A 27,978-nucleotide genomic window follows, 5' to 3' on the forward strand; every position below is an offset into this window, starting at 1 on the left:
TTACTTTTTAACTTCGCTCTAGAATATGCCATTAGGAAAGTTCAGGATAACAGACAGGGTGTGGAATTGAACGGGTTACATCAGCTGCTTGTCTATGCGGATGAGTGAATATGTTAGAAGAAAATCCATAAACGATTAGGGAAAACACGGAAATTTTACTTGAAACAAGTAAAGCGATAGGTTTGGAAGTAAATCCCGAAAAGACAAAGTGTATGATTGTCTCGAGACCAGAATATTGTACGAAATGGAAACATAAAAATTGGAGATTTATCTTTCGAAGAGGTGGAAAAATTCAAATATCTTGGAGCAACAGTAACAAATATAAATTACACTCGGGAGGAAATTAAACACAGAATAAATATGGGAAATGCCTGTTATTATTTGGTTGTCATCTAGTCTGCTCTCAAAAAATCTGAAAGTTAGAATTTATAAAACAGTTATATTACCGGTTCTGTATGGTTGTGAAACTTGGACTCTCACTTTGAGAGAGGAACAGAGATTAAGGGTGTTTGAGAATAAGGTTCTTAGGAAAATATTTGAGGCTAAGAGGAATGAAGTTACAGGAGAATGGAGAAAGTTACACAACGCAGAACTACACGTATTATATTCTTCACCTGACATAATTAGGAACATTAAATCCAGACGTTTGAGATGGGCAGGGCATGTAGCACGTATGGGCGAATCCAAAATGCTTATAGAGTGTTAGTTGGGAGGCCAGAGAGAAAAAGATCTTTGTGGAGGCAGAGACGTAGATGGAGGATAATATTAAAATGGATTTGAGGGAAGTGGGATATGATGATAGAGACTGCATTAATCTTGCTCAGGATAGGGACCGATGGCGGGCTTATGTGAGGGCGGCAATGAACCTCCGGGTTCCTTAAAAGCATTTGTAAGTAAGTGACTTGTCTTTATTTCCATAGCAACTAGGATTACATATATATATATATATATATATAAATTCTACCATTTTTATTTGAAGTTTGTAGGTTCACAACCATTTTTCATTTCATCTTATATTTAAAGAATTAAGAAAAAACGCGTTACAAACGATTTTGAGTGAATAACTGTTGTGTTATTCATTTTAAATGAATTTGAATTAAATTTTAGGAAAAGATTGCATTTCAGATGCGTCATAGTCATTACCAGAAAGAGACTATTGACTCGTAAATATGTAATATGAATAAAATCCGTCAGGAAAAATCGCCATACATAGACAGGCGGCATACCGAAAACCACAGTGATGTTTTTTTAGATATGTTAGAAATGCGTATTTTTTTTATGAAAGTCTTGAAATCGATATTTGTACTGCTACAGTTTTGTTCTTTATATTTCGGATAATGATAAATTAAAAGATGCTACAAATGATTTACATTGTTGCAATATAAGTACTGAAAAGGACTGTATTTTCTCAACTTTACCAAAACTTCATAAAAAAATATCTTCTCAAACTGTATAGGAAGAGATAGGTACGTTACATACCATACAACTCGTATGAACATTTGTATCTGTAGCTATTTATATTCAACATTTTTGGCGGTACGTAACTAGAGAAATATATACTTATGGTATTTCTGTATAAATAAAAAAACAGTATGATGTTTTTATGAATCTTTTCTGCCTGAGAAACTTGATATTTCTTTAATAGTGACGAGTTCAGCTAACGGAAATGCTGCTTAACTTTCTATGTGGCAGTTATTAGCGAAGTTACACTTCTACACTTTATATACACATTTTTAAGGTGCAGGCCTATAGGGAGTGGCATATAAAGCTTCAAAATATCTTATCCTTATCACAGTTGAATCGATTACGTGTTCCTATCGCTTTATCCTCTAGGAAATAACCTTGGTTCTCAATAATTCCAGATTTTTCGCACTGCCGCGCCGTTCTGTGAATTCCGTCGTCGAACCCATATCCGTCACTTTCCTTTTATTCATATCCCCCGCCGTTTCTTCCTCTCTTCTCTTTCAAAAGATCTATAAGCCTACCAAAATACCATTAAATATTACGTACCGGTATTTTCTTACATACATCGCAAAGCAGTTAAAATAATCACTTTATTAATTATTCATGGCGTGACAGCCCATGAAGAGCCACAACTGACCAACCGGCTGCTGACCTCACGTTCACATGTCTCAGCAGAGGTGGACGATCATTTAACGAGTACGGTAACGTGTGGTTAACACGATGATTCCTCCTCACCCCAGTTGGTTTTCGTAACCGGACTTTTCCTATACTTCGTTCCATAATATCTGACAGGAGGTGTAAACATTGCCCGCAGAGAAGAGAGAAGTATAAGTGCTATTCAACCAATGGCAGAGGTCTCATTCCATGCTTATCTTAAAGTTGGACGGTCTGAAGCGTTCTACTCGCGCCCAACTTCAAGACAAGGGTGGAATGATACCTCTGCTATTGGTTGAATAGCAATTATACTTCTCTCCTCCTCTGTCGGCAATGTTTACTTCTTCTTTCAGACATTATGGGACGAAGTATAGGCATGATGCCTTAAACTATTCCATGACGCTACGACGCGGGACAGTCACCACAAGTACTAAAGATTTTTCACATTTATGGCCACATTCTTGCAGATGCCTTTCTTTACCTATGTGTCACAATTCCTACCGCATAGCAAAGTCCATCAGCACTAATGATCATCATTCGTATAGCGGTACACCTCTCCAATGAAATATTTTTTTTTATTTCACTTTTAGAAAGCAATATTTCTGTCTTACTCTTTTATTAGAGAAAGTATTGTGATATTTCAGAAGTTGATTTTACGAAAATAACACGTTTTCAGCGTTCCTGATGAATAAATAGATTAGTTGCTTTTGGCATGATGGTTGTCTATGTCGGGATTTCTCCTAAACTATTGGTCGAATTTTATTGTATTCATATTCAGTATCTACGAGTAAATTTATCCTAGAATAATGGACATGAAATAAAACATTTGAAATAAAACGTTAAAAGATCTTCATTTGATACTGAATATTTGCATTGGCTGTCAACTTCAAGAATCTTCACACGATTTTCTTTGTGATTTTTCTATTACGTAGAATAAATTCTCGAATGAGATGGTTTACTTGTTGACAGTATCAATGAAAATACGTTTGGCTAAGATAAACTAATTACCGTACTGTTACAAAATAATTTCTACTTTCGTTGAGAATTTAGTCGAAGTCTTCAATTCCGGAAGCTACCACACAACAGGGAGGAAAAGCGGAGAACGGGATAGTGCTAGCTCATTGTCAAGGTTTTGCCATTTCATTTAAACCCATTTTTACGCGTGGATGAACCACTGAAGAAAGGTTTTTAAAGATTTTTATTTAAAAAAAAAAGTAGTTCAATGTAGGCCTACCACTAGTGTATTTTAACAGCTTCATCACTTTTAAATGTCTATTTCCTTAAGTAGTAAAATATTAAAAATGATTACAATATACATATAGCTATTTTATGTAAATTTGCGAAAAAAATTAATTACGTATAGTACAGTTTTATAAATTAAATTTTAATTTTGGAATTATAGAGAATGTACTGTATATGTAATAGATACCTGCATTCCAATAAAAAAAAAACAACCGATCGAGGGTCATGATAGTACGTGCGGTCGGTCGCTGAATACTATACGCAGCAGGTTGGCTGCCGCGTGTCCACATGAAAAAAAAAAAAAAAAACGCCGAAACATCACGATCGACCGGTCGTCTGGGTCATTTCAAGCGTATCTTAGGTTGAAAATTGTCTTCGATCGATGTGTTTATATTATGCGCTATGGAAATGTTACACTGCCTGGTGCCCAATCACCTGATTACTAGGTATTAGTGTCATGCAATGTTCGAATATTAGAGGAGATATCAAAACATTACAAACTTCGCCCTACTGCATAGGCATCCAACAATACTCTGTTGGAAGTGAAGCTTGTGAACTAAAACAATACAATGAGAGGATTTCTGCCAGCGCCGTGGATCGTGGCTCGGTATGGCTCAGATGGAAAGAGAGCACAGCTGAGAAGTCCCGGGTTCTATTCCCGGTGCCGGAACGAATTTTTCTCACATTAATAGATAAAATAATCGAGTTGATTAAAAACCAGTAAGACATTTTAAACGGCCTTATGTTCGGTCTGCTGGTGTGCTTCGGCCGGTCGTATTCACGAGAATGGAGAAATCTAATATGCAATCCAAAGAATGAAAATTTGTATTTTTATTTGAGGCATATTAAATGATTTCAACACATAAGACATCATATTCATCATCATGCACAATCTCGCTATCGCGCTTGTGGAGTATCCTACCCAGTGACATCAGAGGCTGTCGGAATTTAGCAGTGTTCAAAAACAAACTTATTAAGCATTTCCTTACTGCATACTGTAGAGTAGGTTTAATTTTTACGTAATTAATAAAAAATTTTCTTTCTTCTTAACTTCTACAATAAACTGTCTAGCCTTTATTAATCAGTTAATCTTGTAGTACTTTGATTTTTATTGTATTTGTAAATTTAATATTAATTGTGATTGTATTCTTAATATTGTATTTGTAATCCCCTGGTAGAGAGGAAGAGAAGGCCTGATGACCTTATCTCGAGCAGGTTAAATAAGTAAATAAATAAATAAATAAAATATATCTTTTCAGTAATATTTTAAGAAAACCATAAATGATAATATCACTTGCTATGATAAAGGAACTGAATTGTTGCGAAACTCTTAAAACTTACGTAGCATGTCTCCTCTTCCATTTTTGTAATGTGTTTACCGTATGTATTATTTTCTAGTCAACTAACATGTGAGACTATTCTCTGAATTTCTCCTTACGGTTGTCGTCACACAAGATGACATTCCAGTTTTCGAATTGAATAGACTAGTTTAACTATGGTCAGGCAAAAGATGTTTCAAATCATAACATGTATTTGCATCAAGAATTTTATTATCTCTTGTCCACAACTGTAAAGTAACGGTCAGCACGTCTGGCCGCGAAACCAGGTGGCCCGGGTTTGATTCCCGGTCTAGGCAAGTTACCTGGTTGAGGGTTTTTCCGAAGTTTTCCCTTAACCCAATATGAGCAAATGCTGGGTAACTTTCGGTGCTGGACCCCGGATTCATTTCACCGGCATTATCACCTTCATCTCATTCCGACACTAAATAACCTAAGATGTTGATAAAGCGTCGTGAAATAACCTACTAAAATAAAAAAAGTATGACCTCTTATCAATAATCTGTGAAATGTTGCCGTCTTAAATGTTTGTACGGCCGTAATCTTGGACAGGGATAAGATGGGAAAAAAACAGAAACCGGGTTGTCTGTTACCGATGTACAAGGTTTATTTAAAATCTGAAAGTCATTTTGTCCGATTAGAAATGACACTTTTGCACATTCCAATACTACCAATTACCGTTCTTCATTATTATGATAGTTCAAAACCCTCACTGCGAAAGTCATAAAATGTTGTGCATCAATCCATTTATCGTCTGACGAAGTGTATAGTTGACCGGTACAAACCATTAGCAGTCGATAAAGGAAGTCGTAAAATGTATACCAATTTTCCGTCTATTGTTTGGCGCCATCATCGATCTTTGCCTTCATGTAGTAGCAAGAAAAGGGAGGCAATTATTAATAAGATACGTGCGTCATAACATTTCTGGATACTACTTTTACGTTGTTAATCGATTTACAACTACGCCATTTAAAATGTCTTAATTATACAGTCATAGAACATTCATAAAAAGTTTCACAGGAAAAGGCTTGCATGGTCTTCCGCCCATTCAGTGGACCTGTTCTTGTGAAAGTGAAAGCTTCTTAGTGGTGGAGTATCTACTCCTATATTTTAATTTTACTCTATATTATGGCTAACATTGGTTGGAACTTGGTTTGTTTCAGATATATTCTTAAAACTGAATGAGGACCGTGGTAAAGCGTCAAAGTCACGCCCTTGGCATATGTCCATATGAACGATGGAAAGTAACACAGTAGATCATTGCCGTAAGTCATTCATTGCCGGCCATATACCTTAACCTACTTCTTTATTAAGTAATATATTATTTCGTTAAATAGCATGATCATCGAAGAGAAAAATGTATTTTTAACCATAATATCTTACTTGAAATTTATAAATTAATTAAATATTATACCCGCAACTGTTCCATTATTATTTAGGTACCATCGGTATTCCTCGACTTGGACGGATAAGAAAACATGAAATTAAAAAATAAAACCCAATAAAATAAAGTACACAATAGTTTATATTATTAAATATGGCATTTTATTCATTTTTTCTAAACGTTTAAACCGATAAATCATGTGAGCGTCTTGAGAGAGAATTTACAGTAAGATTCATTCTTATTTCATCATTGCTCAATTTTTGTCTTTCCTGCTCATTGAATCTGCGTACCCACTTTAAAGGGGTACCTTTCGCTGGTATAAGTTTAATAAAATTCTAAATTTAATTTCTACTTATCCTGAATTAATTTTGTACTGGAATTTTGTATAGTGATTAGACAATACTTCTAGATGAATACATAATTTTTATAATTAAAAGAACTTTAATTGCTAATGGTAATTACAATTTTTTTTATTTGGGGGGTGCAATTTGTGCAGGGAAAATTGGTTTCCTCTATATCTTGTGTTAGTTTTAAATGCGTTCTTCTCCCTTTTAATCATAATGAGTGTGTTGAAAAACTCTGTCTTTTGCACTGTTTTATTAACAGTAATGTCACTAGACGTTTTGATTTTCTAGAGAAAATCAAAACTAGAGTAGGATTTAATTGACTATTACACGATTAGAAGAAAGTAATAAAGATTATGAGAAATAAAATACTCTAATACAATAAAATATTAATTGACTTACTGAAATTCTATTTCACTAATGTCAGCTTCACCAAAACGTTTCAACGGAGCCGCTGTTTTTAGTAGACTATCTATGCGGTAAAGAAATGACGATTGCAAAGCATATTTTATAGTACCGTAAGAATTTGCAATTTGAAATGTTGGCAAACAAAGAAACAAATAGTAGGGAGGTAATAAAAACAGAAGAAAGTAGCCTATATAAAGATTAGAAGAAATAAAGTACTCTAATACAATAAAACAGGTATTCATCGACTTACTAAAATTCTATTTCACTAATGTTAGCTTCAACAAAACTTTTGAACGGAACCACGATTTTCAGTTGACTATCTTTGCTGGAAACAAATGACGATTGCAGAGCATGTTTTATAGTACCGTAAAGAATTTGCGTTTTGAAATGTTGGCGAAAAAAGAAACAAATGCTAGGGAAGTAATAAAAATAAACAAATGCTAGGGAAGTGATAAAACAAATAAATGTTAGGGAAATGATAAAATTGTAGCGATGAACAGCTATGATTGGTTGAAACACGTCCTTTCGTACAGTTTTATTGATCAAAAGTAGTATGACGTAGTACAAGTGTAATAGTCATTTCGAATTTTTTTTCATTAATAATAATTCTTTCTGTAAAAAAAAAAAAATAAATTTTATAATTCATGGTAAAAAGTTCACAATAGTGATATACGTTACAAGAGCGGTAACGTTTTCATGGTCGAGGAAAAGATTGAAAAAGCGAAACGTAGTTGAGCTTTTTTAATTTCCGAGAACATGAAAACAAACATACCGCTCGTGTATCGTACATTATTTTGTGCGAAGATCGTTTATTACATACCTGAAAGACGAATTTCTAATTAGTTGCAATGAAATCTCCATGTTGGTTTCTGTTTAATGACGGCAACTTCGGAGAACCAAAATATCTTTCTTCAACATTGTTGCTATAAAATGTTTTCTGTGTTTACTATGCTCCAGCAGGCCGTGATATACGTCTGTCTTTTTTTTCCCCCAGTCTATAAATGCGAACTTAAAACAAACGGTAAGGTTATGTAATGATTTATTTTTCATTTTAATATTTTAACAATATTATTTATATAACATATTGCAGTAATAACATCCGCATCTGGAATCTTGTTGATTTTTTCACGGCTTCCTTAATGTTACTTGCATTACAAATGCAGTAACTTTTGTGGTGTTGTAGAGTTTACTTAATTTTGCAAATATTTAAAAACAATAATTAACATTGCAATTTAGGTGAAATTGCAGTGGTAAGTTTCCAATTTATAATTATTACTATGTTAAACGTCTCTAAAAATAATATGTTAAAAGCCTAAAGCAGTAAAATGAATGTCGCGCTTAAGCAATAAGAAGAGGGAAATTGTTGTGTGTTACGTTGGGAATACTGAATGTGGTATTTCACACTTACCGCGTATTGGTTCTGTGCAGATAACAAGCAAATACGCACGATCTCGCACAAAATATTTGTTATTTACTCAGCTGATAACATATCTCCTTAATCTAAAAAAAAATCGTTATATGAAGGAATATCTGACGTTTTATTAATCATGTCTATATCACAAGAGTTAAAATTTGCATCCCGAAAATCAAAATCCTGCTAGTCGTAAACGTTATTTCTTTTGAGCTGAAATTGGTTCTAACATTGTATGAATGAGGGACCATCTTCTTAATAAGTGAAATAGATTCTGCTTTACATTATTGAATGGTTTACAGGTCACGCACACTTTACATCGAGCGTAAACAGTTCACAGTTGTCTAAGACTTGTTACCTTAGATTTTACCCTTAGACTAAAAAAAGCGCCGTACGTTGACGTGTCGTCAACAAAGAAAAAAAAGAAGAATAAAAATAAACAACTCTTTTATATGTGAGAAAAGAGTGTTTTCCGACTCGTGTCCGAAAGTGACGCTTGAGTTCCGAGAAGGAACTGTCGTGGTGACTACTAATTCCCTTTCGTGACTCGAGTTGTGTTCTACGTAAGCGGCAATCGATTTCGACTCCGTGAAATGTGAAATATAAAAAAAGAAGAAAAAATTACTGAGAATCCCATTAAATTAACAGTAGGTAGTTGGTTACGTCCCTGCGCCCCCACATCCCTTTGACCTGCCCGCCATCCATCCCCGTTGCATGAGTGCCGAGGGGTAGCGGAGCAATGACCCGGCGCAACTGTCGCACGCACCACTTGTGCAGGAGAAGTATTTCAATTATTGAACGTCACAACCAGCCAGTGAACACAGTGTAGCTGATAGCTACAAGTGAGCTTCTGTTACTCGGCGAGTTCCGTTTCAAATTGTGTGGATCGGTGAATTAAAGCGCTACAGATACAATAATGGAATCATGTACGGACTTGCAAACATGACAGATGATTGCTATGGCAGGCTTTAACTGTATCTCCAATTTACTGGCAATTAGGAACGAGCTTACTGCCTGATTAACATGAATCGAAATTTTTCTACTTTACGGTATAGGGCTGTTAATTTATTCAGACCTCTCAACCACCTCCCCCAACGCCAAACTACAGGGACATCATTTTATTTTTACTAACATTTTTAATATTAACTTGCCAATACCTCTGGATCAACGCCGTTTGCTACCCCCTTCCACGATTGGAGTTCGATGATACTGGCGTAATGTACAAACAAATCACTTTACTAGGTATATGAGGGAAGAAAAGTAGTTCATCCATTTACGTAAACTAGGAAATATTGCGCTTTTGAGTTTGATCATTTTCATTAGGTTTTTGTTTAATTAAAATACAGTACAGTATTAACAATGAGTGTTTTTACTCACGAACTGAGCTGTCCATGTGGACGTATTCATTATGCAGTGTATATTATACTATCTACAGCACATTAGCGTACAATATAGAGAATGAAGTTAAATTCAAAAATAATCATAGTATGGATATTTAAACACATTTTTTAAAATGGTGGCCATTCATTTCGATACAGGCTTCAGTTCTAATGTGCATATTATCGCACTATAGACTATTGTACCTAATCCCAATTACCAGTTTCGTTCTTCGTACTAGTAACTCATGTTGAAATAATTCTGTACTTACTCTATAAAAGAGTACCTTACGTACTGTAAATTCAATCTTCACTTTTTCCCAATCCGAAAAGATAAAATTACTCAGACATACTATCTACTGTCCATCCAAATGGTTATGTCGTAGGGTCGTAGAAAGGGAGGAAATCACGTGACAATTACTTAACGAGGTCCTTTTATTTAAATTATTTTAAACAGTTGTATAATATTACGTAGACGTCCAATTCCTAACAGAAATTAATGTTCTCAGAAAAGAGCTAAGACAGCCCAGCCACTAGCTGGGGAATAAAAGCTGATGGGGGAAACCGGGATACGACGTAGGCAAATGGACGACAGTACCTGTACGAAAATGATTCAATATTGAAAGTTCTTTCGTCACTGCAAAACGCGAACATATTTTTGGAACATACTGTTTACTATGACCGTAAGGCTACTATGACTGTATATGCGGTCTTAGATCTGTGTGGAGGACGGTTGAACTTCATTAGTAGAAGGGGTGGGAGTGAAGTACATTCAAAAACTCAGGTACAATAAAAATTGAAGTAAAAATAAAATGATGTCCCTGTATATGTTAGATTACAAAAAAATCGTCACTATGATTTGTGTGTTCATAATCGATACAAAATTGTGAATTATATTGTGGACCCGGGTTCGATCTCCGGAAACTCCGGTTCTCCTGTGGCATTCCAAAAAATCTCCATAACCATCTCATCTCATCGCAGGTGTAGGATAGACCAGCCTCCTAGGCTATTACTAGGGTGATCAGATTCAAATCGATAAAAAAAAGAGGACACAAAGCTTAAAAGAGGAGGACATTGTTCGAAAAAAGATGATAGAAAATATGTATTTAGATTTAGGCTTATTATACATGTAGTTTAAATTCCGTCAATGTCTATTTTATTACAAAATATTTACAGTATAGATTTAGGACTACATCATACAACTTAAAAGCATATTAATATCTATTTTATTACAAAATAATTATGAAAAACTTAATAACAATGATTTTACAGTTAGCTACATATCAAAGTCAAGGGAATTATAATTGAATTGATTATTTCGAAAACATAACATGTGACATTTTCGCGCATGTTACTTTTTTAACCAGAGTGCTTTTTACTCTTCCCTATAACATATTGTTGTTAAAAATCATAAAATAAGTCGCATATTTCATCTATAGAAATGGATAAGAAATTTTTGGTTATTGTAAATGCTACTGAAATAATTTTCACAGAACAGTACATGTTACGTTTTCGAAATAACAGATCCATTTATTAAAGAGGACAGATAATATCTATTTAGATTTAGGCAGTGGCCTATATTATACTTAAAATTATGTCAATATATATTTTATTACATCATAGGTCTACTTATGGCAAAACTTAATGATCTAAAATGATTTTATAGTTAGCTACATGTATGAAAGCAACGACAATAACAAATAGGAGCAAAGAGAGTCATGATCGTTGGCAAAGAGTATATTTCGTCGTTGCTGCTGCTACCTACAGGCAAATTACTTGAGAAAGGCGTCAAATCAGATAATTTCAAAGTATCAGGCAAGGCCTACAAGTTACGAAAAGGACATTTCTTCATTTTTTAAAAATCCGCCCGGACCCCAAACAAAGGCCTAAAAAGGAGGACATGTCCGGACAAAAGAGAACGTCTGGTCACCCTAGCTCTTACAAATCTCTTTAACATAAGGAACATAACAGATAAATTGAAAATTTTGTGACTAATAAATTCAGGGTCGGGAATTTCATGCACTAAAAGCTAAGAATGACACTGAGTATTGCTAGTGGATGTGATGTCCTTGGAAAGGTTTCTAGGCATGGTTCACATGACTGCAAAATGTAGAAAATCGAGACACATGAACTAGAGAATGCGTCTTTTGAACCGAGTGTTAATGTATAAATTACTGTTAAAAATTATCGTGTTACAATATCAGACTGACAGTCAATTACCCTACTGTTCGTTGCAGGGTAATATGGAAGTGACTGAAAATACCCTTTTCTATGTATGACCAGTACTATCGAGAAATTGTATCTCCGTCTTCGCCAGTTTTTATTGAAGTACATTCATTCAGTTTACGTTTATTGCCCATTCATCGTAATATATCACCCGTAATCGGGCATCACATATTTACTGATCCACTAACACTGTACAGATTTCATCTGCAAGATTCCATTGGTGAATACTAACTGAAACGTTCGTAAGTGGTAAGCGAGCAGGCTTGTATTCAATTCAGAAAATCTCTGTTTAGAAATGGAAATTCTGGTGGACAAAATCGTTCATGTACTGTATAGGATATCCTCAGGATATACGACGTATTAGTTTCTTCTCAGTCTTCATTATTACTGATCGGGGTGACATTCGTGAATCCGATGCCGACAGGTGGGACATTCTGCCTCAGCCCTAAAAGAACCAGATCGCATCCCCATACGAATACCTGATAAAACCCTAGGGCGCAAGGCCATAAATTCTATACACGTACTAATCCCAAGATTCACTCCAGCCTATTTTTAACTATTAAAGATGATACTGTAGATGATATGAGAGCGAGATGGAGAGCATTGATGGAATGAAAGACGGAAACGAAATTGCACCGAGAAAACCCCTCTTTAACTTCTGCTCGTACGCCACAATTTCCATCACCACTGGCCGGGGAATGGGGATCGAACCCGGGCTGAAAGATCGGCATGCTGAGCCCCATACGCCGCTTAAGTAGAAAGGTGCGAGTTTATATACAGGGTGGAAGTGAATAGCCTTGCAGATTGAAAGAGACGATAGGGTACACGTAAATAAATAGACAACATGTATTACATTTTGTGATTAAGTGCACGGTTAATTAGAAAATTAAGTTTGAAGTTTCAGCAGTCCGACAACATCGTCGTTAATACACTCTACTCATGATACAGATAAGAGGTCAACGAACTCGGTGAGTCTCCGTACGTAAGCTGGTATCTACCAAGAAGTCACTCGCTCGCTTTGTGCAATGCAATGGCTTGAATTTAGTTTTTTTTTAATTAAATTTACACGAAAATCGTGCACGCTATTGAAATACGCCAGAGGGATAAATTATTCTTTATTAGATTTCCTATCGATATCGACAAAAATCACGATTTTACCGAATAAAATATTGCTAAACATTTGGGGAAAAACATTTTTTTTTCTGAAAAAAACTATGAACTTTCCACCAAAAACTATAATAATTTTTGTTACATACAATATGAGCTATTGGCTCTGATATATGCAAGGCTATTTCACTACCACCCTGTATATTGCTTCAAAGGCGGATAATTAAAATTTTGCCTGAAGAAGTCAGTTTGATTACTCAACAAATTAGATTTATTCCGATTTTAATATTTTTTTTTTTCAAGTTGAACAAATACAGGATAAGTCAGGAGGAAAGTTACATGATGTGAAGGGTGATAATATTGGTGATTCTGAACAGAGAAGTTCATATGAACATATACTATGTTCTTAACAGTATCTGAGATACAGCTGTTTGAAAATCACGGGCGTCAGTCTCATGTCCTTCATCAGCACTTACATGCGGACGCAACCGAAACGACATTAGGTTGTAGTAGCATTAATGAAACGTATCCTGGGCGTTGGATCGGTCGCGGTGAAGTCATTTCTTGGCCACTGAGGTCACCCGACCTTACTTCATTGGATTACTGTGTGTGGGGTTGGCTTAAGAGCGACGTCTACAAGCACAAAGTGGAAACAAGGGAGAACTTCTCGCTCACATTTTACATGCTTGTGCTAAAGTAAAGGAATGTCCGAATCAGCTCAGATCAACAACACAGCGGCTGTCTACAAGAGCTGCAAAGTGCATTGAAGTTGACGGTGGACTTTTTGAATATGTTCTGTAAATAAAAGTACACAATTAAACAGAACATAAGGTAACAATATTTTAATTCACTATTACCTGCAGTTTTCCCGTTCCTCTTTGTGTCCATTAGTTTTCTCTGAAACTTTTTTGTTCAGAAACACCAGTATTATCACCCATCAAACCATGGACCTTTCTCCTGACTCACCCTGTATATAAATATTCATTGTTGAAATATTATCATAAAAGTCTTCAAAAATATAAAGAAGAACCGCATCTTTAATCTACCAGAAGAAATTTAGCATTTCCTCTAGCAGATCCTAATTGCTACAAAACCACTGGACTAAAATGACGGCCAGAGTTATGGGTCAGGGTTATACTAGGGAGGATCGGAAAGTAACGCACATCAATTTCTTTGCGGTGTACTATTTTGGTTACTGAGTAAAGATGGAACGTGTGCTAGCATCGTCTACTTGTGAAGAGCAGTGAGGTGTAATCCGTTTTTCTGAGCAAAACAAAAAAAGTCAGAGTGAAATCTACAGGGAAATGTTGGAGGTGTATGGTGCTGATTGTCTGGACTGTAGCAACATCTCCAGGTGGTGCAGGTTCTTCGAAGAGAACCGAGTAAATCTTACCGGCCGGCCAGTGATCGCTGCAACACCACCCAATGTCAGAGACATTGAGGTGGCAGTCATCCACCCTACAGCCCAGACCTCACACCGTATGAGTTTCACCTCTTCGGACCAATGAAAAAATTCCTAGGAGGGCAACGCTTTGGTTCAGATGTAAAAGTGAAATAAGTCGTGCGCAGATGGTTATACGCCCAGAAAACGGAGTTTTATGAACGAGGTGTAGTGAATCTGGTGTCACAATGGAGGAAATGTGTCGATAGACTTGGTTCCTGTGTTGAAAAATAAGTAAAACCTGTAGCTTTTTTCTGCCTTATTTCGTTTTGCTTACCTATTAAATACGTTGCCACAAAAAGTTGTTGTGCATTACTTTTCGATCCTTCCTCGTACAACTCGATATCTATAACGTTAGGTAATTTTAAGAAATAAATAAAATTGAGCAAATTGTTTAATATTAGTGTTCCCCCTTTTTTTCTTACTATTAGTATATTTATTCAAACTTCTATTCAGTTCTTGATTTGAATGTCTTTTTCCTCTTTTGTAATTTTATTTTATTAGATTTTGTATTTTTTTTAATTGTTGTTATATTGTATTTTAGGCCTACATAATTGTTATTTATAGAAACTGGACCCGAACGCGAGCATGCTCAGGCGGGTGTGCGCTGTGTTTATTCTGTGTATTCTTTTTGTATTATAGTATACAGCAATAAATACAAGACAAAAAAATACAATACTTATAACGTACGATTCATCTTACCGTGGAAATATGTACCTGAAGTATAAAAGTTTCCAATGAAATTTAATAAATCTTATTTGAAATCAGTACACTATGGCGATTTATTCCAAATCAAATCAGACCATTTTCTACCAGTTGGGTCAATGAAAAAGTTTGTTAGATTGACTGATGTTTTATTAATGAACGTCTAACAAACAAGAGTTGCGTCCAGAGTCCAGACCCTTATACGTACGAGCCGTGTGATCATTATACTGTTGATAAGTGGATCACACAGCCGATTGATGTGTATCATCATGCTCTGTGCACCAGAGCGTGTTACTGCAAGCTCCTTGTGCTCTCGAGTGTGATGCGACCCTATGTGCCCCTGGCCTTTGTGATTCTGTGTCGTGTACATGACTAACTTCAGGTTTATTGTAAGAGAACTTTCATGATTCAACTGTTTTGTGGTTTTCCTTGATCATGGATGTATTCTTGTCAGAAGATGTATAAAAACTTATATAGAAACGCTGTAATCCGCGTGATTTTGTAGTTCATAATGTATTACCTTATAATTAGCGCAATATATATTTATGTCAGTTCATAAATTAGTAACAGAAGCATTAAAATTCTGTTACATTTTCTGTGGTAACTGATTATATACTTACACATGTATCTTATACGACCAGTGAGTAGCATTATTTTGAATAATGACACTAATACAAACATTGTTTGTATAGGCCACAGTCGTACTGATGGTCTAACAGTGTGATGGATGTGAAAATCGAATTTCGAGTATCGTTGGTCGCATTACTGACAGCAATACTGATTGCTTGAGGCGCACATTGATCGAACTTCGTTTACTATACGTGGCTGAGAAAATGGAAGCCAGACGTGAGACGGGCCAGGTTATATTGGGCTAGGTCAACTTAGCATATTATGTTAACTTAGATTAGAACATTAGTCGGTGCTTAGCCACCTTATTTTATATTTACATACTAGCCGTACCCGTGCGCTCCGCTGCACCTGTTAGAAATAAATATAAAGTAATTACGTAATTAAAATAGTTTGATCCAGGGAATATTCGTGTTTGATAGAAGGATAAATCGTTTAATATGTTATTTAATTTAAATTGTATTTAAATAATTAAAATGCGGTCATTTTGGTCCAGAGAGCAATCATTTGGTGCAATGACAATTCCTTTAACATGTTTCTTAATTGTTATTACACGCAACCATAGTTTAATGAAGATTGACATATCATTTAGTTTTAATGTGTATACTTTATATTACTTGCTATATGTTTCAGAAGTTACTGTAATAACATTGTAGAATTATGTCCATCTAGAGAAACTACACTTTCCAATGGTGAAATAATAATTAACTAATTAATTAGCTTCCGATATTACTTCATACAAACACAAACATTCTATGTAGGCTATGTTGAATAGCTTTCGATTGTTGTTGTCCAAGGCCCCTTATAGACGAAGTCATTTGTTTTTATTTCAGTACAACGCCTTAGATGGCGTTATTGTAATTTTAAAACTCATTTATCTCATTAAATATCAGTCCTATCAAAATTTTGTATAGAATAAAACTTATCGGAAATTATTTTAAAGAAAAGTTTGTTATGTAACATTTTTCATGAAAATCAATAATAAGCGAGATATTTCGATTTATTTAATTCAGGGCCCCTTATAAACCCCCCCTTTTAAATAAAGTATTTTGAATGCCATATAGCCTAAAATCTAAGTTACAACGAACTTAATTTATATTCCAATTTTCATATAAATCGGTTCAGCCATTATCGGGTGAAAAGGTAACAAACATCCAGACAGACAGACAGACAATAGCTTTATTTCCCTCTAGATTCTCCCATTGCGGATTAAAGTGTCTAATTAGATTGGTTGACAAACGTTTGTCATCCATATTTTTGGTTAGACAAATTATTATTCTTCTGTGTAATAAAATTAACGGATTAAGTACAGATGATGCTACTCCACCCCAATTTATTATACCATATTGTATTAATGATTGTACTAAAGCTAAAAATATTGACAGACAGACAGACATACAAACAAAAATTTCAAAAAGCGGTTTTCGTTTTCAGGATGGTTAATTATACATGTTAACACCAATTATTTTTGGAAAATCGAAAATTACCAGAAAAATTTTGGCTACAGATTTATTAGTATAGATTACTTATAAACGTACTGACCATACGTTACCAAACATTGGTCAAATCATCGTTCACCTCTGCTGAGGTAAATGGGCGTGAGGCCGGCAGTCAGCTCGTATAGATCTTACATTTTATTTATTTATTTATTTATTTATTTATTTATTTATTTATTTATTTATTTATTTATTTATTTATTTATTTATTTATTTATTTATTTATTTATTTTCTGATATATATTCAGATGACTACGAATGCATCTTAGCATTAGTTTCTCATTTACAAAACTGTGTCATTTTCGTTGAAATATTCTTTGCTCCTTACAAGTTCAAATATGCTTTGCTCCATGCATCCCTTTTGAAGATTCGTAGGAGCCTCTCTTCATTACATTTTTTCAGTCATGCAGAGTAATAAATTACTATCAATATCGCAAGTACTGAGGCTCGAAATCCATTTTTTATGTAATCAGTATGCATTTTTTTCATACTCTGTCTTATCAGTCTGGATTAAAAACGTTTAAAATGTGTTTATCTTCGCACTCTTGTTGTCTCACGTGTACCTAAATAAAGATGTACAATAGACCCTTGCTAATTCAGCCATTCCTTGCACAGAGTGCCGGATTAGCGAGAGTGTCGGATTACTGAAATTGCTTAAAAATGTCATTAAATGTAATATTATAAGCAAGCTGCACCAATCACTCCACTTGAACTTCTAAATCTAAACTAAAACGTACCACACGTGGCCAGCGTGTGTACATATTATGCAAGTATTGTACATGTATAAGTAATACAGCGTAACACATGGCACCATGCGGTGCACATTTCCAGAAAACTATTACAGTAGAAGTGTTAGTAAGTACATTAGAAAGAAGCCGGATAATTGGAAGACCGGATTACTGAGGGTCGGATTAGCGAGAGTCTATTGTAATATATAATATGGTGTGTGTGAAAACGGCTTGCATATGCTTATAATCATTGTGCCATACATGAAGGCCCTGTACTTAGGTATGCGTATTTTTTCACAATATCTTCATAGTTTTTCTCTCCTTATACTTTATCATTTTCACATATCAAGTAGTGTTGAATAAAATTACACTTTATTATCTATGTCACCAAACAAGATTATGTGTGTATTATATTTAACATATTTGTATTCATAATTTCAGGAGTTGAGATGAATATGTGAGGGACACAATGGTGCATAGTGCAGCACAACCCTCACAGAAACTGTCGTAGTACACAAACAAACTGCCACGATGGAGCCACATATGCAGACCTTGCATCAACGGAACAATGATGTGTACACCCCTCCACCATTGGCTCATTTCTTCCATGCCTTCCCCCATCTTAACATCACCTGTCATCTTGTAAATGCAACCTTCGATCCTGACAATAGCATCTACCTTGAGGTAAGCTCTTCCTAGTCATTCATAAGCTTATGTACATTTATAGGTGATCCTATTAAGTAAGATGACATTTTGCACAAAGCTGGAAAGTTCTTTACGATACTCATCAGTGAAATGAAGCAATCACAAGGTAGAAGAAACTTGGTAGAGAGAAGGGTATTTTATCTGCGATCATTATTGTGTTGTTGCACTGGTATGATGTTTAATACAGTAAAACCTTGCTAAAACGTACCATCTATAAAAAGGAAACCTGCACAAATGAAAAATAAATTTGGGAACGGAATGATTTCATATGTAAAATAATACTTTAAACGGAAAACTGTCTAATGCGAAAACGGAATCATTTTTGGGCACCATTTAGGTAAAAAAACCTGAATAAAACGGATAATTTTAAGCGTAAGTGTTACTCAATTCTTTCAAATCATTTTCAATTTTGAGATAATACTGTAAGAAGCATGGCAATTTTTTTGTATGACTGTACATGGAATGATCTGGAAGACTTTCGCTATTCTTTGTCGGGCGTTGGGGAAACTTCTTTAACCATGTCACTACTCTGTGGTTATTGTCAAGGACCCGGGCAGGTTACTGATCTCCTGTACCCTTACTTCTTCCAACCCTTTTGCATTTTCTTTCATCTACTCTCAGTTTTGTGCTAATAAGCCAATACAGTGATAAAGGATAGTGCGAGTAGAATAAAACTGTGAATAATTGTAGTGTAGTGTCAATTTAGTTTCACATTTCCGTTTATTTATTCTGAGTTTTGTGTTAATATACCAAAACAGTGTTAAATAACAGTGCGAATAAAGTAAAACTATGCGAGTTAATAGAAAAGCCTAGATGACCAGTTCTATCATGGAAGCGTGGTTTCATAATTTTTATGGAGCAATGGAACGTCAAGGTCGTAAGGTCATACTGTTTTTAGACAATGCTACCTACCATCCAAGAATTGATTTGTCTAACGTGAAGTTAATCTATTTTCCATCAAACACAACTTCAGTTACACAACCGATGGATCAGGACGCAATTTACACTCTGAATTGATGCAGGACGCGAAGGAAATCCTACAACGTTCCCTTCAAAAAAAAATCGCGGCAATGCTCTTTAAAAGAAATGTGGGGCCAAGAAACTAGGGCGCAGAGAGGAGAGAGAGAGAGAGAGAGAGAGAGAGAGAGAGAGAGAGAGAGAGGGGCTGCAATTACGTAAGTTAATAATTATGAAAATAAAATTCACTTTGCATGTACTGTAGTAACTTTTATTTCAGATTATTTCTTCATTATGCTCTTCCTACAGTGAGCATATTGCAGTAGTCTATTCTTAGTTTTGCCAAAACTCAACCCTCTGTAAAACGAAAACCTGCGAAAACGGAAAAAAATTTCTGAAACGATCGCGTTTCGTTTTAGGGAGATTTTACTGTATATGGTAAAGATATTCAAACGTAAACAAACGGTTCTTCCCTCATGATTGTGAGGCGAGTAAGAAAATCCAATTGATAATAAATTATTTTAAATTCGGTAATTCATTGTGAATCATATTTCGAAATTATTGTACACTCTTTCCTATGCCATGGTAATTGGAAAGGCGATGATGTCAATATATGTAATCTCTTACTGAAAGTTTAATTCATTGTACATTATCTTAAATTCTTTGTATACCAGGTCTCAGCTATGCATTTGTGGATAATTTTCAATACAATTATATCCTGACCCAATCGGTTTATACGTGCGAGTAGTTAATTAATTTTTTATTTTACATTATTTGTCTTCTCTCATATTTTTATTATTTTTATAGACTTTGGAGCAACTTTTATATCAGCAATGTCTATCATATAAAGACTTAAGTAGTCACTTTTATTAGATCACTAATCACAAAAGCAGATAATTTAAATTATGTTTTTAGTTTCTCATTATATGGAGTAAAACAGAAAGCATTGTGGTGGTGAAATTCGATATTTTCATCCATATTATCAGCATCCCTGAAACCGAGAATACGGTTTTTCGGTTTGCCAGAGCGAAGAAGCATTCCACAGATTTTATTATAAAAATGCTAAACTTGTAAAAGTGATGGGGTGTGATTTGAAGACTGTGATTTTGTCGCTCTGATAGGTTTGTCACTTGTTCCGATTGTGACTATAGCTCCAAAATCACAGCTCCGAGAAATCGTTATCTCGTTACATGTATGACAACTCCAGAGTCCAGACAACTGCAAGTCGGAAGACTAACTTGTAGGTCGTAGGACGAGTCTGTATTTTTCTTTTTAATAATATAAGGTCAATTGAAATTGAAGGATTCAGAACCATAGTGGGCCAAGCGCCATTTACTAAAACCGTAGAAAACAAGGGTTAAAATGAAGTTATTACCATATTTCAATGGAAACATATACAGTAGCAATTAATATAAAGTATACACATCAAAACTAAATGATATGTCAATCTTCATTAAACTATGGTATTCACTTAACTTTAACCCTTGCTTTCTCCGTTTTTAATAAATGGCGCTTAGCCCAGTATGGCTCTGAACCCTTCAATTAGACTGTGATTTTGAATTTTGTAAAAAAATTCTTTATTGACTTTGAAGTTCAATTGATTGTAGTCGCTAAGATCAGTAGAAAAGCCACTTCAAATATCGTTTATTTATAGCCATTGATTGTAAGTTCTGTTATTATCCATTTTAAAATAACTGACTTGAATTTTGTAAAGTTAATGTCATAATAGAAAAATTCGCAACCTTCAAGTGTTCGACGTAGTACGAAACTTTTTGCTTTTGCACTGTATTAGCTCCCCTAACCGAGAAGACAGTGAAAAGGAAACCTATTTGTTAGATCCTTAATAACAAGAGTTGGAGGCTTATGGATCCAACATATAGCCAATTTTTAGCTTCGAAATGTTGGATGTTTCTAGGTCTCTAATGTAGTGCAAAAACCCAAAGAGATTACGATTTTTTTATTAATACAACAGTGGTGAATTTTGGATGCATTTAATTAATTAATTTATTTATTTATTTATTTATTTATTTATTTATTTATTCATTTATTAATTAATTTAATTTCGAAAATTTCTCCGACACTTCCTCCACAAACATGTGTATCATTAATGAAAATCTATTCCTCAACACTGTATTTCATTTCACTTCTCAAATAAATTACAAGTGTAAATATTATATCAAACTGACGTCAGCCTGTTACTGTCGAATGATGGATGAATCTCGGGAGGTCATATTCAGGTTATCTGAGATTTCACAGCACTGCTGACAGTGAAGAAATTGAAAGTCAGTGCAGTCTCATTTCATCCTCTCCTTGCAATCAATACACTAGCAACAGTGCACTGCCCAAATGAAGGTTAATATATCGGCATAGCATGAACTCTCTTGATTAACAGGACAAAATCATTCGATAAGTCGTATCATAATGGACAGATACTTTGAGGTTTAGCGGAATTAGAACATATGTATTTTATGCTCGACCATGCCGAAATGTAGTAATTATACACCTGGTAGCAGTCCTTTAATGCATGTCATTAAAGTACACCTACTCATTAAAGTTCAGGTGTTTTCAGCCAATGACAACTCAGCTTATAGGTGTTCAGCCAATAACAAGTCAGCTTTGTACCGTTATAAAACCGCAAGTATCGATTATTCTCGGATATGCAATCGAAAGAGAATTAGCGAAAAGTCACGGAGGCTGGAAATCCAATACTGTCGCAGAAGGTTATGTTCTGTTACTATAATAATTAGCGTTAATTGTAAATAATATTCAAATAAATTCAATTTGTCATCTCGTTTTTCAATGTCGAATTCAATAATCAAGGTTAGCTATATCAAGTTTAACGGGATTACACAAGGTCAATGACATTATTGTTCCTCGGAAAAAATCAATACTTTCGCGTCTGCGCACATCTCACAATTCACGACCTAGAACAAGGTCACTTCCGATCTTGTCAGATACAAATAAAATGTATAAGTTACATCTGAATAATTTCAAGTTAGAAATATGGTCGAGCATAGAAACTCGCCTATAATGATAATTAAGGCCCGATTGTATAAACCATTTAATCTTAGATCAGAGGTTAAATTGATCCTTGTTTAAGCCGAACTTGGAATTTTGTGTTGTATAAAGTCTAATCTGAGATTAATTTGTCTCAAACTAAAGTCAACTTTGACTGAAGAAATTTCTCCGATTAAGTTAGATGATCCAGGTTCAGTTATTTCTTTTCTGTTTGAAATATACGAGTGACAGATTGTGCAAATAAAATATCCATTATTATTAATATTAATAGATATGTTAGGTACATTTATATATATTTCTTTCAATTTCTTGCCTTAATACACAAACATTCTTATATTTTATAAGGCTCTATCGTGTTCAGCAGTATCAAATAACATAACCTATAATTATATTATGTTTATAACAACCATTAATTATTAATGGATATGATAGGTACATTCATAAATGTTCAATTAACTGTATTACTAAACGAAAATTGTCGTTTCATAAAGCTTTATTATGTTTAGCAGTATCAAACACCATAACATGATAACAACTTGGAGAACAGTCAACCTTCTTCTTATTGCCCGCCATTATTTACATTGCAAAAAAAAACAGTGTCTCCAACAGAGTGTAATACGGAAAGTCGCGAAAAAGTAGTTGTAAAGTCGCTAGATTTCTCATTATCAACAAAGAAAGATTAAATTTTGTCACTATGGGGTGCTAAAAAGGTCACTAAATCCCTATTTAAGCAATATAAAAGTTAAAAGAAATTGTTGTTGAAAAATAGCTAAAATCGCTAGGTTGGCAACACTGAACAAACCTGTATAACATGGTCCGCGCATCACGTATTTCACCTGTTTATGCGATGTTGCCAAATCCTTTTCACGTGAACTTAGATTGCATTTGAACCAAGGTAATTTGATCGCAGAAAAGTTTTATACAATAGAAGAAGTGTCTGAACTCGGTTTACTTTTCGATCTTCGATCAAAGTTGATCTTTAGTCAGGGAGTATTATACAATTGGGCCTAAGAAGCTCGTATGAAAATTATGAAACTCTCTTGCGCTCGTTTCATAAACATCCATACTCGCTTCTTAATTACTATTATTATAGGCTCGTTGCATAATGTACTATTGAAGTTCAGTAAAATTAAGCTACATCAATAAAGTTAAAGAGGATTGATTAAATTCCACCTTGATTACATTGACGTCACAATAGAAGTGCTCTAATTTTATTGTTGTTGGAAATATTTTACATTTTAATTTTTTGGCCTCGGTCCTCTGAAGGAAAGAAGTCTTTTAAACTCGAGAGGAGTGATCTGCGAGAGAATTGCAGCATAGAATATGTCAAATCTTTCAAGTGTTGGCAGACTGACAATTGCCAAACTTAATAGCTCAGGCGAAGACACTAACTTCAGGGATTTCCTGCGTTACCTACCCTATGATATGTTTTGCTGCAAGTATTCTCTGTTGACATTATGATACAAATGAGTGAGAGTTATGAAGCAAAATATTAGTTATCACAAAGAAAAGACGAGTACCTGATAAAATCTGACTTAATATTGTAGGTTAAAGTTGTCTAATTCCGTGATACGGGTTTTTCACTGAATGTCACGGGATTGGGTATCTTACTAGGAAGTTCACCGATGTCTCAAAAGTAGGCGAAAGATATAATCTTTCGAGAAAGATGTCTGGCGCTATAGTCGAACGGGAAAGCTTTGACTAATATTCAATTTTTAAAAAGTATCATGAGATTAAGGGTATCACGGAAATGGGCAACTTTATCCTATATTGAAAATTAAATTTATTCTCACTGAGAAAAGAGAAGTTCCAGCTTTTCGGCTATGTTGTACAGCTTATGGATTATGTTGGAGAAAATGTTTAACTTTATCTTGCCCGGAAACAAAAAAAGCGTGATAGTGGTTCTAATTATGAAATACGAATTTACTGTGACTTACCACTACTTATTTTTTTAATCAAGATTAATCTCCCCCTCACGAAAAAACGTAAATAATGCTTTATTGCGGTCTTTTTTAAATGTTATTAACTTAAAAATATGTATTTCTAGTTACAATTCTATGCTGATTCAATAAATGAGGACACAGAAAGTTTATATTAAAAAAAAAAAAGAGATTACTATTGTATATTGAAAAAAACATGATTACATTTACTGACATTTTCAAAACATTTTTCTCGAAGAATTTCATTCGTAGATGGCTCGGTAAAGTCTTTAATAAGAAACCAGCAGTAATGGGGAAACCTATTGCTCGTATAACATCTCAAGAAATTTTCACCATGCTCTTCACGTACTACACATAAATATTAAGAAACTTCCTGTGGGAAAGTTAATTTTAAGGGTATATTGCATCTCATACTTACGGCGTTAATCTATCTTCCATTAGTTCAAAGTAATTTCGTCGCTAAAATTCTCAGAAGTATGGTTTTTACAGCTTTCGATTTAACTTTTTTTAATAATCTTCGGAGTCCGGATTTGTAATTCATTTCGCAGAATAGTAAGAGAGTACTTGTGGTTAAATATATAGATTGTAAAAATTAATATAAATGTGGAAGCTGTACTGCAGTATATTCATCAATAACAAGACAACTGGCTTCTCCGTGTTAAACGTATGCCTAGAACAAGGATTCCTCGAGCTATCTTGAACTACAGGCCAACACGGAAAAAATTATTGGGTCGCCCTGTGAAGAGATGGCGGGAAAACTTTTGTAGACCAGAACAGCCCTTCTAGGACTATCACCTGTTAGGAAGATGATATATATGTAAATAAATATTTCGATGAACCAATTCGAAAGGGAAACAACTCAAAATTCAAGATTTTGAGGAAAATGCCTTTTAAACCTTCATGTTACTGTGAAAAAACCAATTAACATACTCAAATTTGAAACTTGTAGTAAATACTATTAGTCAGAAAGTACCGGAACTTCGGGTGGCAACGCCATGCTCTATAGGCAACTTCTCTGTCTTGTCTGTGTTGTATGCGACCTACTCTCCAGGCGTATAGACTCAGTGCGGCTGCGCATCGGTCGCCCTTGGCGAGAGAATTCCTTGCACAACACAAAATACCTGTCCTTCCACAGCCACCACATTCTCCAGATCGTGCTCCAGCAGATTTCTACTGATTTCCAAAGGTCAAATACCTACTCAAGGGACGTGTGGTTTGCGTCAACCGAAGATGTGAACATTCATGCGAAAAACGCTCTGCGGGAAGTGACCAAAGATGGGCTGCAGGAATGTTTCGAGAAGTGGTATGGACGCTGGCAGAAGTGTGTCACTGCCCAGGAGGCGTACTTTGAAGGCGGTGTTGTGTAAATGGTTATATGCCGTCTGAAACAAAGGTATCTGCGCATGTTCGCACTGAGTCTATACGCCTGGAGAGTACGTTACATACCACACGGACAAGGCAGAGAAGTTGCCTATAGAGCACGGCGTTGCCACCTGAAGTTCCGGTACTTTCTGACTACTAGTATAACATATGTACAGTAGTGGCAAAAAAAACCGGACCAACCCTTCTATCTGATTTCAGAGCCTTGTTCACTCCAGAGCGTGATAGATTGGTAACTAGGATTTTCGTGGTTCGAATCCTGCCTGGAAAGGAAACTTTTTTGTTCCTTATTCAAATTTTTTCCCAACACTTTTCGATTGCAGCGATATTTTACCAGAACATGCATTTTACCAACTTATTTTCTAATGGCTTTCGAAATGGGATACGTCAGCTGTCGAAACTACAACAATTTCAATAGATTACCCGCTATCTTGTGAATGCGGGCGTGGCATGCGCAGTGGCTCATTTCGGGGACTTTGATTATTCCGTCGGTCCGGGTTTTTTTTGCCACTACTGTACATCTTTTATCAGGCAGTACATCTCACTTGACGATATGTGTCAGAGGAAGAACATTTGTTTGTATTACATCTGAAGTCCGATTAGTGTAATATTATGTAGCTAGTGAACTATGTATACAATGGAGGAGGAAAGGAACTGGCCACCTTAACCCATTATCTCCTGGCTTAGTTGCCTCATAAGTGGTGCCTTGTTGGTATAACTTGTGAGGTTCGGTCATGTTTTCGGACAATTGACTAAACAACAGTAAATATAAAACATCATTAACAGAATTTGGAATGATTTCAGTGATCCTTGGATTTTTCACAGCATTATGAAACTTTAAAATGAAGGTTTCTCAAAACTTCAAATTTTGAGTTGTTTCCCTTTTGAAATGGCCCGTCGAAATAGCAGTTAATACCATGCTAATAATTGAATCCGGAGTTTGTAGGCTCAATTCCGGCCAAGGGTGATAAAAACCGTATCATGGCTTCCTCCGGAAGGGAAGTAAAAGTAGAGGTCATTGTCTTGGGTAAAATAACCCTGTCCACACCTGTGGAGTAACGGTCAGCGCGTCTGGCCGCGAAACCAGGTGGCCCGGGTTCAAATCCCGGTCGGGGCAAGTTACCTGGTTGAGGTTTTTTCCGGGATTTTCTCTCAACACAATATGGGCAAATGCTGGGTAACTTTCGGTGCTGAACCCCGGACTCATTTCACCGGCATTATCACCTTCATTTCATTCAGACGCTAAATACTTAGATGTTGATACAGCGTCGTAAAATAACCCAATAAAATAAAAAAACAACCCTATCCCTGATAGAGGAGTCCAACCAGGTGGCCGGATTCGATTCCCGGTCGGTGCAAGTTACCTGGTTGAGGTTTTTTCCGGGGTTTTCCCTCAACCCAATATGAGCAAATCCTGGGTAACTTTCGGTGCTGGACTCCGGACTCATTTCACCGGCATTATCACCTTCATCTCATTCAGACGCTAAATAACCAAAGATCTGCCATTTTGCTCGCATTGAATTTTGATGCTAAATAACTTCTGCAGTTGAAAGCATCTTTAAATGAAATGCTGCTGCTAGACTTTCAAATAAACAAGATTGCACTTGAGGAGCATACAGACATTCTGATTCCATTTTCTGTGGGTTGTTTCTTCAATGTCACACTGACGATGTCAACCTTGTACTTACGGCAGTCTCAATCTCAATTCATCTTGACTTAAAGTGATAATTAGGCCGTTTATCTTGAACTGTGAAATTAGTTTGGTTGCTCTGTGTCTGTATCTGCAAAATTAAGATCAGTTAGAAGATTTGATGTTTCCTTGTACGTGATCTACGAATATTTTTCAGACGGATTTGAAATTGATAGGGAATCACTATGCTTAACATGTCACCTGACTATTGTTTTTCGAGGAAAAGCCTAACACGTTACTTAAAGAGAAGTAGCAGTCAGGAACATGGCCCACTATTCTCTCGATATTATTGGGATAACAAATAGTACTGAAGAGTGAGTGTCTTTTTATCAGCTCCT

At 35.3% G+C, this 27,978-nt stretch overlaps 1 protein-coding gene across 4 annotated transcripts in view; it reads left to right on the forward strand.

Moving 5' to 3' along the window:
- tty (tweety) overlaps window positions 1-27,978 on the forward strand; it is a 167,186-nt gene that overhangs the window by 69,647 nt on the left and 69,561 nt on the right. For 3 of the 4 annotated variants that reach the window (XM_069829200.1, XM_069829202.1, XM_069829203.1), the window contains exon 2: window positions 18,392-18,634. In XM_069829200.1, the coding sequence (XP_069685301.1) occupies window positions 18,482-18,634 (153 nt within the window). In that variant the 5' untranslated portion in view covers window positions 18,392-18,481. Of the gene's footprint in view, window positions 1-5,860; window positions 5,963-18,391; window positions 18,635-27,978 lie in introns of all 4 variants that reach the window. The other variant, XM_069829201.1, reaches the window with a different exon arrangement.

Source organism: Periplaneta americana, chromosome 6 (assembly GCF_040183065.1).
Source record: "Periplaneta americana isolate PAMFEO1 chromosome 6, P.americana_PAMFEO1_priV1, whole genome shotgun sequence".
In the NCBI taxonomy this organism is placed as follows: domain Eukaryota; kingdom Metazoa; phylum Arthropoda; class Insecta; order Blattodea; family Blattidae; genus Periplaneta; species Periplaneta americana.